The sequence below is a fragment of the Trematomus bernacchii genome, unplaced genomic scaffold, assembly GCF_902827165.1.
Source record: "Trematomus bernacchii unplaced genomic scaffold, fTreBer1.1, whole genome shotgun sequence".
NCBI lineage: Eukaryota > Metazoa > Chordata > Actinopteri > Perciformes > Nototheniidae > Trematomus > Trematomus bernacchii.
The window spans coordinates 3327420-3343005 of NW_022987839.1; the positions used below are offsets into that span (position 1 = coordinate 3327420).

Sequence of the window (15586 nt, forward strand, 5' to 3'; positions counted from 1 at the left end):
AACAGCAATACAATTTAAAATGTATTCTTAAAATAATATAATCTTATTTTCTTCTTACACCTACAGCGCACACCCTGAACAGTGTGCTTCTTGTTTACATTTCCTCTGCACACTCAGATGCAGGACATAAAAACACTCTTTTGCTATTTATTTTCATTTTGCAGCACATTTATACTACCAGAATTTTGCAAAACACTATATATTATTTATCTTTCTCAAGTCATTTACTTTTGGTGAGTTAACTAAAGCTTAGTTTATTTTACCCTGGCTATGGACTGATTCATTATTAGTTGTTACAAAACATACACAAGACGGCGGTTAGACAAACCAATATAGACCCCCGGATACAAACAATCAGACAAACAAACATGATGAACTCGTAATAAACACCAGTGCGTCAGCAAAGTTCATCCAGCTCAATTTAGTCCGGATTAAAGAGGTTTCAGAGGGGGTAGGGATATGATCTCTCCCCAATGGGGAACCCAGTGGGGCACCTTGACTCGCGCACCCCACCCTTGTATACAAGTCCTAGATCGGTGCCTGAAGACCGTCCAAGAGCAATAACTAGCTTATCCTCTTGCGACCCCACTATCCCTGTTCTAGTGGTGCTATGCCCCCCCGATCAGGAGCACATAGACTTTTTTCTCCTCTACCCTTTCTATCCGAAACTACACAGTTAACTGTAGTCCTACTCGACCAGCCTATACACCTGCCATCATGTTCATCACAACGATGAAACACAGTTTTGTTCTACACTTGCATGCCACTGCCCACCCATGATCAATTAGCCTATAATTTTATGTATGCACCCCGGACCGGCACCAGCTCCTCCAGCAATGTAGGGAGCCTGTCGCATCAGGTAATGCACGCACCTCGCACCTGCCAGCTCGTAGTAAACGGCCACAAGCCACGAGAGTGCTTTTAAACCGTCTCGTTTTTAATAGAGACGGCGGTGGTGTGAGTTAAAGCTATAGACAAAAGCTGTGATTTTCTCCCTCTGAGTTCACTTCACCAGCCCATGCAGATACGGGGAGGTATGTTACACACATTCCCCGGAGCCGCAGCTGGAGCCGTGTTTTTTTTAGAGGCGCTGGGGGTAATATCTCTGGCTGCTTGAGTTAACTGCTAGTGTTGGCTGCTGAAACCCCCGGAATCTCGGCGATTTGTTCATTACAAATCTCTATTTTGATTTCACACAGAAGTTCCACTTTACTGCTGCCCTCATTAAGGTCTTTTTAAACATCTCCGCGTATGCCTGCACGGCACATACGTCCCGAGCAGCACACACAGAGGGAACCAGCCAAGACAGAGTCCCTGGATGATCCCCTGGGGTTACTAGGCCCAAATGTTCATTAACCAAAACGAAACGCAGCCGCTTAGCTTCACAGATAATTTTAGGATACCGTCAATCACAGATTCTGGTAAGGCAATGTCCAAATGTAGATTTGAAATCACACTTACCAGCCTCTGAAGATCTGTTGGTATCCTGCCGACAACGCCAATTTGCGGAGGAAACTTCTGTGTAGTAATGCATGGAGTCACCGACTCAGGAAGGAGACACGGTGAGAGTTGGAGCTTTGATGTCAAACACTGATGGGTTTATTCAGAGTATTCGGCCGGAGGATTCACATCACAAATCAAAGAGTCAGAGGTTCTGACTTCACGGTAGAGTTGCCACGTCAATTCTGAAGAACCTCTCTCTATGCTAGACCTTTTAACTGGTTCACAGAGAGAAATCAACATCTCTGAAGGAGTAGACTAAACACTGAGCCACCTGCGACACTCATGGCCTCAAGGATTTCACATCCTAGAGCCCACAAACACCGATAAAGAAGTGCCTCAGTGTTCCCACAACAATTACCCTTCGTGCCAGTCAAGTTTACCGGTGACAGAGCAAAAGGTTAGATATCTAGAAGAATTATTCCTTAACACAGAAGGCCTTTGTTATTTATTCACATGTTTGCCCACCGATAAAAATACAATACCATGTGGATCTATAGTGGTCTAATAATGACGTAGCAAAGGAGGAAATGAGGTAAGATAATATGCTGAAAGGAGCAACAAGTTCATGCAGACAAAGGGTGTGTGTGTGGGGGGGGGGGGGGGGGGGGGTATATGGGTGGTTAATGGGTGGATGTATGGATGTATGGACGGGTCAAATAAGACATACATTTGACCCAGGAGACAGCTGTCAGTGTCATGTGTGAAGACATAACTGCATACATTGACTTATTATAAGTCACGTAATACGTAAAAAAACATACCAATGTAACCCAAGCCATGATCCTTCCCTTAACCTAACCAAGTCGTTTTTGCTGCAAAAACCTTAGACACGTTATTCTGTTTAAATTCACAATGTTAACCAGGTGCTTAAAACTGTGATTGTTAAGTTTCACTTTTATTTTAGCAACCTGCAGTAGCTGCAGTCTTCCCAATCTGCCTCCTCTGTAGTAACACAACGAAACTGATAACAACTAGTAACGGGTCAAAAACGTGATAACGTTTCATCATGTGCTTCGGACCAGACTGAACAATTATTTTAAACATGGATTAATTGCCATAATATTTGCAACAGTTCTCCTGAGCCCAAGATAGGTATTCCTACCAACTTTTTTGATACCTCGACATTTACTTTAAGGTCGGCATGAGGTTGACATCTATGGTTTCGTAACAACTAGTTGAATGTATTGCCATGAAATTTGGTGCACACATTCATGACCCCTAAAAATACATTTGAATCACTTGCGTTGATATCAGACTTTTCCTAAAGCTCATTCATCCGGCCAACATTTTGATTGGTCCTATACTTTGATCTTTTCCCAAAGACCTCGAAAACTAATGACATTCCCATTGGCCTCGCTCAGCTGTACTGTATGTGTATTACTCATTTAAATACTTGCATGCTAAACTACGATTGCAGACATGGCAAACATAAGCCAAGAGCTGACGTTTTGAGATATGAGCTTCCTTTTACTATAATTCTTAACCTCTGCTCACATGACATCAACTTCTGCCACAAATGTAAAAAGGGAATTATCTTGATTTTAGTACTTAAAGATGTCTGTGTGTTTTTTTATTTCACTTGGTAATGACCCTTACTGTATATAAAGTGTCGACCCAGTGACAGATCAGTCTCCAAATATTCAGATGCTGTTTGTATTTGTTTGGCATAAATGATCTGTTCCTATCCAAATAGTGTATGTCTATTAGTATAAAAAACTATTTTGAAATAATACAATCAATAAAAATGTTTGAAAAACAAATCTCACTTGCAAGTTTTAAATGTACATTACCCTTCTTAAGGTTAGTTTGGCAAAGAGGTTCTAATGTGAGGTCTTATTGTCTGAGGAACATGAAAAGTGTCTCCTTAAATAAATCCAACATAAAGCTGAGGCTATCCATCTAATGACCAGAAATAACAAACATGTTTAAAAAGCAGGTTTGTCTGTGGAGTCCTCCCTTCAGAGGTTTGTTCAGGCCTAGCAGTGTAGACACCAACCCATAATCCTCCTGCAGACACACCTGTAGAGGAGAGTATAAAGTCCCTGGACTGAACTGAGTCAAACATCAAGCTTCAAGGAGTCTCTCCACAGCAGCTCCACAGCCTCCAGACCGACCCTGAAGATGACTCCCTCTGCCAGCCTGCTGCTGCTGCTCCTGCTCGGCCTCTCTCAGGCACTTCCTCTCCAGGAGGAAGGAATTGAAGAAGAAGAAGAAGAAGAAGTAGACGAAGAGGACACTGTCGACATCACCACCAGGATTTTGACCTCCAACAACGCCACAGATGAGATCCTGCTGGAAGGAGACCTGGTGGTTCCCAAAACCAGAAACGCCATGAAGTGCTGGTCCCAGAGCTGCCTGTGGAAGAAAGGCTCCAACGGCTTGGTGACGGTCCCCTTCACCACGAGCAGTCAATTCACCAGCTTGGAGAGACAGAAGATCACCAACGCTATGAATGCCTTCCACAGCAAGACCTGCCTCCGCTTCGTCCCCCGTCGGAACCAGTACGACTACATCAGCATTGAGAACAAGGGCGGATGTTACTCCTCTCTGGGCAGAACAGGAGGCAGACAGGTGCTCTCTCTCAACAGGCGGGGCTGCGTCTACCATGGCACCATCCAGCACGAGATCAACCACGCTCTGGGCTTCAAGCACGAACAGACCAGGAGCGACCGCGACTCACACGTCAGGATCAACTGGCAGAACATCAACCCGCAGATGGCCTACAACTTCAAAAGGCACGACACCAACAACCTGAACACCCCCTACGACTACACCTCCATCATGCACTATGGAAAAACAGCCTTCTCCATCCAGCGGGGGAGGGACTCCATCACCCCCATCCCAAACCCCAACGTCCAGATCGGCCAGAGGAGGGGCTTGTCCCGCTTGGACATCGTGAGGATCAACAAGCTCTACCGTTGCTAATAACAATGCTGATGATAAATGCAAACAAATCGTACTTTTTCTGCTTTGTTTTTCCTGTAATTAATCAAAAAACACTGTGACGTATGGAAACAACATCAAATATTTCACTTTTCTTCAAATGTTCAAACGGCAGATTATATGACCGTCATATCCCTAAATGATCTGGAATAAAAGTAATGCAGAGATTACTGATTGCTGTCTAGTTATTTTCATCATTTGTGTCTTTTAAAAAAAATACACACATATGCACATGAATGCAATGCCGACATGGTGCATGTATTCATCTTATCATTTTCAGTTCACTGTAAAGTCACACAGGAATTGTGTATTTCTGTATTTTTGTATCAGTATTGGATCGTGAGGTGAAAGTTACAATTCTGCAATTAATGTCAAGCTTTATCTTGCACTGAAAAACTATTCTGATCAAAACTGACCAAAAATGAATTGAGGATGAACATCACTGACTGTTAGTCAGCCCCAAGTCCTGCCTCTCATGTATAACCATTATATTTTTACAACCCATTTATAACCATATTATTTGGGCCACAGAGCTCAGCATGAAACAATTTCAACAAAATGAAAGAACCCAGTGATCTTTTTACTTGCAACAAACATATCTTAAATGTTTCATCCAGATGGTTAAAAGAGTATTTCAGGTATCTTGAACGACTTCCAGAACAGCAGTTACGTTTTTTTATAGGACTTCTGGTGTTGTTAATTATGCAAGCAGCCTGCCTGTAGGTATGTTGATGTCAGCTGCCTCATGGATATGGGTTAGAAAGGGTATGCTGCACCTTCTAGTAGGTTCAGAAGGCCTTTGTTATTTATTCACATGTTTGCCCACCGATACAAATACAATACGATGTGGATCTATAGTGGTCTAATAATGACGTAGCAAAGGAGGAAATGAGGTAAGATAATGTGCTGAAAGGAGCAACAAGTCCATGCAGACAAAGGGTGTGTTTGGGGGGGGGGTATATGGGTGGTTAATGGGTGGATGTATGGATGTATGGACGGGTCAAATAAGACATACATTTGACCCAGGAGACAGCTGTCAGTGTCATGTGTGAAGACATAACTGAATACATTGACTTATTATAAGTCACGTAATACGTAAAAAAACATACCAATGTAACCCAAGCCATGATCCTTTCCTTAACCTAACCAAGTCGTTTTTGCTGCAAAAACCTTAGACACGTTATTCTGTTTAAATTCACAATGTTAACCAGGTGCTTAAAACTGTGATTGTTAAGTTTCACTTTTATTTTAGCAACCTGCAGTAGCTGCAGTCTTCCCAATCTGCCTCCTCTGTAGCAACACAACGAAACTGATAACAACTAGTAACGGGTCAAAAACGTGATAACGTTTCATCATGTGCTTCGGACCAGACTGAACAATTATTTTAAACATGGATTAATTGCCATAATATTTGCAACAGTTCTCCTGAGCCCAAGATAGGTATTCCTACCAACTTTTTTGATACCTCGACATTTACTTTAAGGTCGGCATGAGGTTGACATCTATGGTTTCGTAACAACTAGTTGAATGTATTGCCATGAAATTTGGTGCACACATTCATGGCCCCTAACAATACATTTGAATCACTTGCGTTGATATCAGACTTTTCCTAAAGTTCATTCATCCGGCCAACATTTTGATTGGTCCTATACTTTGATCTTTTCCCAAAGACCTCGAAAACTAATGACATTCCCATTGGCCTCGCTCAGCTGTACTGTATGTGTATTACTCATTTAATACTTCACTTGCATGCTAAACTACGATTGCAGACATGGCAAACATAAGCCAAGAGCTGACGTTTTGAGATATGAGCTTCCTTTTACTATAATTCTTAACCTCTGCTCACATGACATCAACTTCTGCCACAAATGTAAAAAGGGAATTATCTTGATTTTAGTACTTAAAGATGTCTGTGTGTTTTTTTATTTCACTTGGTAATGACCCTTACTGTATATAAAGTGTCGACCCAGTGACAGATCAGTCTCCAAATATTCAGATGCTGTTTGTATTTGTTTGGCATAAATGATCTGTTCCTGTCCAAATAGTGTATGTCTATTAGTATAAAAAACTATTTTGAAATAATACAATCAATACAAATGTTTGAAAAACAAATCTCACTTGCAAGTTTTAAATGTACATTACCCTTCTTAAGGTTAGTTTGGCAAAGAGGTTCTAATGTGAGGTCTTATTGTCTGAGGAACATGAAAAGTGTCTCCTTAAATAAATCCAACATAAAGCTGAGGCTATCCATCTAATGACCAGAAATAACAAACATGTTTAAAAAGCAGGTTTGTCTGTGGAGTCCTCCCTTCAGAGGTTTGTTCAGGCCTAGCAGTGTAGACACCAACCCATAATCCTCCTGCAGACACACCTGTAGAGGAGAGTATAAAGTCCCTGGACTGAACTGAGTCAAACATCAAGCTTCAAGGAGTCTCTCCACAGCAGCTCCACAGCCTCCAGACCGACCCTGAAGATGACTCCCTCTGCCAGCCTGCTGCTGCTGCTCCTGCTCGGCCTCTCTCAGGCACTTCCTCTCCAGGAGGAAGGAATTGAAGAAGAAGAAGAAGAAGAAGAAGTAGACGAAGAGGACACTGTCGACATCACCACCAGAATTTTGACCTCCAACATCGCCACAGATGAGATCCTGCTGGAAGGAGACCTGGTGGTTCCCAAAACCAGAAACGCCATGAAGTGCTGGTCCCAGAGCTGCCTGTGGAAGAAAGGCTCCAACGGCTTGGTGACGGTCCCCTTCACCACGAGCAGTCAATTCACCAGCTTGGAGAGACAGAAGATCACCAACGCTATGAATGCCTTCCACAGCAAGACCTGCCTCCGCTTCGTCCCCCGTCGGAACCAGTACGACTACATCAGCATTGAGAACAAGGGCGGATGTTACTCCTCTCTGGGCAGAACAGGAGGCAGACAGGTGCTCTCTCTCAACAGGCGGGGCTGCGTCTACCATGGCACCATCCAGCACGAGATCAACCACGCTCTGGGCTTCAAGCACGAACAGACCAGGAGCGACCGCGACTCACACGTCAGGATCAACTGGCAGAACATCAACCCGCAGATGGCCTACAACTTCAAAAGGCACGACACCAACAACCTGAACACCCCCTATGACTACACCTCCATCATGCACTATGGAAAAACAGCCTTCTCCATCCAGCGGGGGAGGGACTCCATCACCCCCATCCCAAACCCCCAACGTCCAGATCGGCCAGAGGAGGGGGCTTGTCCCGCTTGGACATCGTGAGGATCAACAAGCTCTACCGTTGCTAATAACAATGCTGATGATAAATGCAAACAAATCGTACTTTTTCTGCTTTGTTTTTCCTGTAATTAATCAAAAAACACTGTGACGTATGGAAACAACATCAAATATTTCACTTTTCTTCAAATGTTCAAACGGCAGATTATATGACCGTCATATCCCTAAATGATCTGGAATAAAAGTAATGCAGAGATTACTGATTGCTGTCTAGTTATTTTCATCATTTGTGTCTTTTAAAAAAAATACACACATATGCACATGAATGCAATGCCGACATGGTGCATGTATTCATCTTATCATTTTCAGTTCACTGTAAAGTCACACAGGAATTGTGTATTTCTGTATTTTTGTATCAGTATTGGATCGTGAGGTCAAAGTTACAATTCTGCAATTAATGTCAAGCTTTATCTTGCACTAAAAAACTATTCTGATCAAAACTGACCAAAAATGAATTGAGGATGAACATCACTGACTGTTAGTCAGCCCCAAGTCCTGCCTCTCATGTATAACCATTATATTTTTACAACCCATTTATAACCATATTATTTGGGCCACAGAGCTCAGCATGAAACAATTTCAACAAAATGAAAGAACCCAGTGATCTTTTTACTTGCAACAAACATATCTTAAATGTTTCATCCAGATGGTTAAAAGAGTATTTCAGGTATCTTGAACGACTTCCAGAACCAACCAGGTATCACGGCAAGACGTGAACATGTGACGATCTACCATGCTGGGAGACGTGAATATGTCGCGGTTTCGTCCCTTCAAACGTGACAGTTACACGGTATTGTTAACATGGCCCAACCAGTGGAGAAATACCCGGAAGTGCCTAGCAAATGGTCTACCGCGCCTATTGGTCGTTTTTTATTGTCAAAATTAGATGTTTTTAATTTATTTTTTAATCGTCACACTCGATTTTGCCGATTTTCTTGTTGCCCTAGCTGGTCGACACCTCTTTTAGCAGAAACAAAGGCTACATTAATGTATTACATCGATGTTAATCCATGTGTGTGGAGGTGAGGATGTGGAATTAACGGACGTGACGTTGTGCGATTGCGTTGCCAGGCAACGCAATTTACAAACTCTTCAACTACAACCCTAATTATATTTAAAAACATTTTAAGCCTCACGAAATACTTTAATGTAAATTAAAATGTAAATGTGAAGGAATGTGTGTAATGTGGTGATTGACATTATTCACCCACGGATCTATGGGTTGGGGGTATTGTTCCGCAGCACGGACATCTTAGTTAACCGGACTCCTGTTGATGTGAAATCCGAAAACATTTAAAAAAAATAAAAAAATACTTTATTCCGAGTTTGCTTGCTTTTCTGTTTGGAGGTCATCACATAACGACATTGTAATACACGGTTTGGCTGCATTAAATATGACATATCTGCCGTAGTTCTGTATTTATAGAGCCCTGATGAGAAGACTTCTGGACAAACAGGAAGCACTGCCGCCAAAACTGAAAACGTGACGTGGATCATAAATATATCAGCAATTAAACCACATCTTACATTTATTTTCACACAATACGTCTCCTTGCAGTATCAATACTAATTCGGCTGACTTTTATATTTGATCCAATTGGTAGATAGGCTGTATTTACACCATAACGGTGCACAGCTGATAGAAAGGCACATCTAGTGGTTAAAGCACGTTATTGAATTTTATTATTTTTCACAAAAATGAAACCATCAATAGCAGAAACAGAATTAACTGTCATTAGTAAACCACCCAAAAAAAAAGATCATAAATGGTTTTGTTTTATATATATTTTAAGGATAATAATAGCAATGTAACACTGTCTATGACACTTACTGTATAACACTGATTTGAAAAACATACAGAAAAAACTAATTCACTGCCCTTAATAAAGTATTTAAATATACATTTCAGGTGTGCTGTTTTGTTTAGATCATTGACATCTGGAGCTCTTTTAATGTCCTTTTTGATTATTGTTACACCAGGTCTTGTCAAAACCTTTATTCCATATTCAATATCCATTACTAAACAAAACAGCAATTCTACTCCACTACAATTCAGAGGTTAACCTGGTATTTTTACTCCACTACATTTATTTTAGTTACTTTGCAGATTCTGATTAATGATGTGAAATATAAACAACCCTTAAATCAGGCTTTAGTTACACCTGAGTAAAATTCAGGGAAAGGTGATTGTCAAGTGCCAACAATCAGGAGAGATATTTGATAGTTGCTGCTTGAGAAGACTAAACATTTATCTGCAGATCCCTATAAAGTATATTCATTACTCGTTATTCTCTACTAATAGTTAATTAAAGACTATTTCACTAGCAAGAACCACGCCACAACAGTGTGATGTTTGTACATTTATTGAAGTAACATGTGAGGGATATGAGGGGGGTGAAGAGATGATCTGGGAGGACGAGCTATGGTCCGTGCGGTGGGAGACTCAGAGTGGGGGTTCCGTCTCCGGCAGGATCTGCGTGGGCTGATTGCGGTCCCCCAGACGATACCTTGAATTTAATGTTAGTATAAGCGGTATACAGATATGCACCGTTTAGCTGTAAATGGTGCTGGCCGAGGATGTAGGAATGAAGGATGAATGTATCGCTCGGTGTGAGTCGGAAGGGAACTATATGGGTAGAAGGGTAAGGGAGGGTGGGTTGAAAGATGAGACAAGCGGTGGCCGGAAGCTTTTGCCGGATATAAATAGGGGTGGCCGTGGTTTGAGGCGGAGTTTTAGGCGTGGCCATGCTCCTGAACCTATGTTAACATTTTAACCTCATTTCACTAGCAAGAACCACGCCACAACAGTGTGATGTTTGTACATTTATTGAAGTAACATGTGAGGGATATGAGGGGGGTGAAGAGATGATCTGGGAGGACGAGCTATGGTCCGTGCGGTGGGAGACTCAGAGTGGGGGTTCCGTCTCCGGCAGGATCTGCGTGGGCTGATTGCGGTCCCCCAAAAGAGTCAGATTAAATGGAACCGAGTTGAGCGTGTGCCTGTCTGAGATCATTGAGATTGTTACGGATGTAAGTGTGGTAAGCTTGGGATGACCAGCGGCCCAGGACCTGGATGGTTTGGTCGGAGATGCCCAGTCTCGCTGCTGTGGACGCTGCGCCAATGCGGAAGGAATGGCTCGAATAGTGTTCTGAGCATATCCCCGAAATGAGCAAGACATTGTGGAAGTGTTTCTGGAACCAGAAACGTGTGGCCATTTTCCCTGTTTCGGTGAGAAAGAGTGGGTGTTGAGGCGTTGCGTGTGCAGCATACCTCGTGCTGAGGTATTTGGTTAGTGGCTCGTATGGGCTGAGATACGAGTTCAGGCGGAAGAAGTGGATGGGAAAAGAGATTCCCAGCTGATCTGTTTTACTCCTGCGGAGTGTGAATATGAGAGAGTCGTTTGTGTGGAGGGATATGTCGGATAGGCTGGGGTGGTGGTGAGGGTTGTAGGCGGATGAAGTGGGTGCGAATTCGGAGCATCGCAGGAAGCCGAAGAATGCTAGCAGGAACATGCATTCTAGGGTAAGGTCGACCGTTGGTGATAAGTATCCCGAGCGTAGGGAACGGATGCAGAGGCTGAGAAGGTCGGATGTGAGTGGCAGTCGTTTGGCTGTGGCAGAGGGTTCCTGCTTACGTAAGCCTTTGATAAGCATGGTGACATGGCTATGGGATGTGGAAGGACATGGTTGGCCGCTGGCTATTTTAATGAAGAAGTTAATTCCGGCCAAGTATGTCTGAATGGTGGATATCCGGCACTTGCGGATGGAATGAGTGTGAGTGATGAAATTGCAGACGGACATGACGTCCAGAGTGGGGAATGGTAGCTGGTATGTGCCGTGGTATGCCTTAAAGCAATTCCAGCCGGTGAGGTAGGCTCACAAGGTGCTTGGGGCGAGGCTGTTGAGGATGGCTTCCCGTGAAGCATGTGTGAGCAGTTCCAGCTGTGGGTTCAGTTGAATGTGGTGGCTGAAAACGGTGGGACTGGTGTGGGATGGAGATCCGCCTCTGGGGCCGAGTTTCTGAATTTCTGAAATTGGAAACGAGACAGAGAGTCAGCGATGCCGTTCTCATGACCTGGGATGTGTGCTGCTTTGAGGATGAACTGGTGTTTGGCGGAGATTAAAGTGAGTCTGCGGAGGAACTGCATGATGACTAGGGAGCGAGATCGGCCTTTGTTAAGGATCTTGACGACTGCGCTGTTGTCGGTGTGGATGAGTATGGCTTTCCTAGACCATTCGTGCCCCCAAAGAATGGCAGCTATGATAATGGGATATAGTTCGTGAAGTGCGGATGAAGGAGAAAGCGTCTGTGAATTGAGCGCTGTGAACTCTGGGGGCCAGGTGGATGCGAACCATCTCCCTGCGTAGTAGCCGCCGAAGCCTATGGAGGGGGCTGCGTCGGTGAAGAGTTGGATATCCTCTGGTTTGGTGATGAAGTCGTCGTAAAAGAAAGAGATGCCGTTCCACGAGGACAAGAAATCCTGCCAAAGGTGCATTTCCATTTTGCATGCGTCGTCGAGGACTAGTCGATCGTGGATGGAGGGGACTGAGGCCGCTCTGTTAAGCAGGTTGGATAAGAATGGTTTTGCTTGGGGTATTATGCGGATGGCGTAATTTAGGTGGCCGAGGAGGGCTAACAGCTGCCGTTTCGTGCATCTGTCTGCCTGTAAGTAGTTTGACAGGAGGAGAGTGATGCGCTGTACTTTCTCTGAGGGTAGAGAAGCCTGGAAAGACATTGAGTCCAGGGTGATACCTAGAAACTCGATGGAGGTATTAGGCCCTGAGGTTTTCTCTTCAGACAGAGGGATGCCGAGGTCTGAAAATGTTTGTATGAGTGTGCTCAGCCCGTGGCGGGGGGGTGAGGATGGTGGAGTGACGATGAGGAAGTCGTCAAGGAGATGGAGCACGTAGGGGAGTCTGTGGTTGTTTATCAAGATCCAGCACAGAGCTTCTGAAAGGGAATCGAAGATTTTGGGACTGCTTCTGCAGCCGAATGTGAGGCGTACTGAGAAGTAATAGGCTCCCTTCCAGTATACTCCGAAGAAACGCCAGAAGTCTGGGTGAATAGGCAAGATCTTGAATGCACTGGTGATGTCTGCCTTAGAGAGCCATGCTCCGCGGCCTGCTGAGCGGATGAGGGTGATGGCGTGGTCGATGTTTGCGTATTGCATTGAAAAGTCTGGGCTTGGGATGACGCTATTAATGCTCGGGATGGCTGAGCCGTGTGGAGAAGACAGGTCTATTATGAGCCTCTTTTTTCCCGAGTATTTCCGAGTAGCTATGCCTATTGGACTGATGCGGAACACTGGAAAGGGGGGACTGTCGAATGGGCCTATCATGAATCCTTCTTTGACTTCTTTAGCCAGTAAAGTGTCAACGGTGTGAGGTTCTGTTAACGCAGACTGAAGGTTGTGGCAGATGTGAGATGTGTCGGGCAGTATTGCTATGCCTGGGTGGAACCCGTGGGAGAAGCCGTGGGTGAGAAAGTAAACGAACTGTCTATCTGGATGATTAACTAAGGCTGTAGCTAAGTTGCTTACCCTGACGGGTGTGCTGAGGTGCCGTGCTAGTCAGTCTGCTGGTGTAGTTGGGTTGTGAGGGCAGGTGCTCCTGGCGTGAGCGCCGCCACAGAAGGAGCAGATGTGCATGAGGCGGCAGCTAGAAAGAGAGCAGCCTAAGTCGTTGAAGTTGTTGCACACCATCCTGCCTCCCTGGTAGAGGACTGGCCTTCCGTGTCTGTCGACGCCCTTTGGAGCGGGGGCGTTGGCTGGTGAGCGTTTGAATGCGGCCCTAGGGATGATGGGAGGTGGAGGTGCGGCGAATGATAGGCGGTCGGGGACTGAGGCGTTGCCTCTTGATGGAAAGGGGCGTGGGCGGGGTGGCTCGGGTTGTGGGGCGCTGACTGAGCAAGCTGTGGCCGGGTGGGAGGGGGCTTCGCATATTTGGCACGAGAGGGATGCGCGTGCTGCAAAGATGCGGCAGTAAAGCTCGGAGTCCAGAGCGCCCCAGTATGTTCCCTGATTGAACTGGTTGATGCGGCCGGCGGCTTGGCTAGCGAAGTGGATGTGGTAGGTGTAAAACCCTGAGCCTCCGAAGCGTAAGGCCATGTCGAGCTCTATGCGGAGGTACTCGTCTAACTCGGGTCTGCGTGTGGGGTAGACTGAGCAGATGACGTCGCGGTAGAGGGAAAAAGCTAGGGCGAACTCTGCAGGGGTTAAGTCCTTAGACCTCTGAGGTGATGGATTTCGCAGCTGGACTAAACCGAAGTTGGTCTGTATTTCCCTGGGCTGGCTAGTGTCAATGATTGAAGGATGTAGAAGCTGAGCTAAGTCTACATAGTTACCCAGGAGAATCTGCTGGCGCAGGGCGAGGGACACGGGGGAAGGGCGATAGGCTAATGAGGCTGGCTGGATGGGTGGTGTTGCTGTGGCTAGAGTGTAGCTGGTTGCACAGGGAGGAAAAACATTTGGGTGTTGGGGAAGGGATGGGGTAGGGATGGGGGGAGGGGGAGGGGGAAAAGGTAGAGCAGTTGGAAAGGAAGATACTAGGTAAGAATCGGCTGAAAGGTTAGCATGTGGCATGGCCCCTGCCCCTTGGTTTACTGGGTGGGACGCTGTTGCTACGGGGTTAGCTGCTAAGGAAGGAAGGTAAGCAGAAGCTGGGTAGCTGTGGACTGCTGAAGGTAGAGAAGAAGAAGGGATGGAGGGATGAAGGGATGTATGTGCATGGGGATTATGTGAAGCCTGTGGGCACAAGGATGAGAGAAAGGTTGAAATGAGCTGTGACATGTCAGACACAGAGAGAGCAGGCACAGAGGGCAATACCACCTGGCCCCCGCCAGGGGGTGCTGGTGAGTCGGGCTGTGTCCGTGGAGGAGGACGGAGGCCTGTGACGTCACGACCCGTGGTGCGCGCGCGCGCGGTGGTTGATTCTGGGGCGGGAAGAGCTGTGTGTGTTGTTGTTCTTGCCGTTGTGCTGCAGTAGGCTTGGTAGAGGTTGAACAGTCTAGCCTTGTTGTCGTTTCGGTGAAAGTGGATGCCGTTGTCTTTCAGGAAACGTTGGAGTCGAATGACTGTCCACCTCCGTAGTTCGGGATCTGTTGTGGAGCGTCGAGTGCGTTCGGGCTCTGCTGTGGAGCGTCGAGTGCGTTCGGGCTCTGGTGTGTAGCGTCGAGTGCGTTCGGGCCCCGTTGTGGGGCGTCGAGTGCGTTCGGGCTCTGTTGTGGAGCGTTGAGTGCGTTCGGGCTCTGTTGTGGAGCGTCGAGAGCGCCGCTGCGAGTGGCCGGGAGCTGCGAGTGAGGCAGGCTGCCGGTGGTGGGGAGATTGGAGCTGGCTGTACCTGATGCGGCCCTGGCTGTTTGCCCTCGCTGGCGGAGTAGGCGAAGCCTGGGACCTGTCTGGAGTTGGAGGTATCTCGTTGGGGGAGCTTGAGCGGGAGCGGTAGCGGCTGGTGTGTGGGGCACTGAATGCCGAGCACGCGCGGCTCCGTTCGGATGCTTGGCTTGGCTCCGTCTGCTGACCCGAGGATGGCGGGTAGCCGATGTCGAATAGATCCTCATCTGACTCCGGCGAGTTGATCAGGATTTCGGGATCCATGGTGAGTAGCAATGTTCTTGTGGTAGCGTTTTAGCTTGTATTGAACTGTGACGACGCGCAGCGTGAATCACAGTCTGCCTGTCGATCTTTGAAAGATGAGACAAGCGGTGGCCGGAAGCTTTTGCCGGATATAAATAGGGGTGGCCGTGGTTTGAGGCGGAGTTTTAGGCGTGGCCATGCTCCTGAACCTATGTTAACATTTTAACCTCATATATAATGGCTATTTTGCATATCCCTTTCAAGATTTCAAGATTTTCTAAGGATCATTGACATA

At 45.9% G+C, this 15586-nt stretch overlaps 3 protein-coding genes across 3 annotated transcripts; 2 read left to right on the forward strand and 1 right to left on the reverse strand.

Annotated features, from left to right (window-relative positions):
• Positions 1-3565: 3565 nt before the first annotated feature.
• LOC117500272 (high choriolytic enzyme 1-like) lies at positions 3566-4604 on the forward strand. The gene has a single exon (XM_034153084.1). It carries the CDS (start codon positions 3625-3627, stop codon positions 4426-4428), a length of 804 nt encoding a protein of 267 aa, XP_034008975.1. The 5' UTR covers positions 3566-3624; the 3' UTR covers positions 4429-4604.
• Positions 4605-6860: 2256 nt separating this feature from the next.
• LOC117500281 (high choriolytic enzyme 2-like) lies at positions 6861-7702 on the forward strand. Its single transcript, XM_034153092.1, has one exon. It carries the CDS (start codon positions 6920-6922, stop codon positions 7700-7702), a length of 783 nt encoding a protein of 260 aa, XP_034008983.1. The 5' UTR covers positions 6861-6919.
• Positions 7703-11667: 3965 nt separating this feature from the next.
• LOC117500100 lies at positions 11668-13176 on the reverse strand. The gene has a single exon (XM_034152800.1). It carries the CDS (start codon positions 13054-13056, stop codon positions 11668-11670), a length of 1389 nt encoding a protein of 462 aa, XP_034008691.1. The 5' UTR covers positions 13057-13176.
• Positions 13177-15586: the final 2410 nt, after the last annotated feature.

Excerpts from the sequence above, each read along its gene's own strand:
- LOC117500272 (XM_034153084.1), top strand. The coding sequence starts at position 3,625 with ATGACTCCCTCTGCCAGCCTGCTGCTGCTGCTCCTGCTCGGCCTCTCT.
- LOC117500281 (XM_034153092.1), top strand. The coding sequence starts at position 6,920 with ATGACTCCCTCTGCCAGCCTGCTGCTGCTGCTCCTGCTCGGCCTCTCT.
- LOC117500100 (XM_034152800.1), bottom strand. The coding sequence starts at position 13,056 with ATGATAGGCCCATTCGACAGTCCCCCCTTTCCAGTGTTCCGCATCAGT.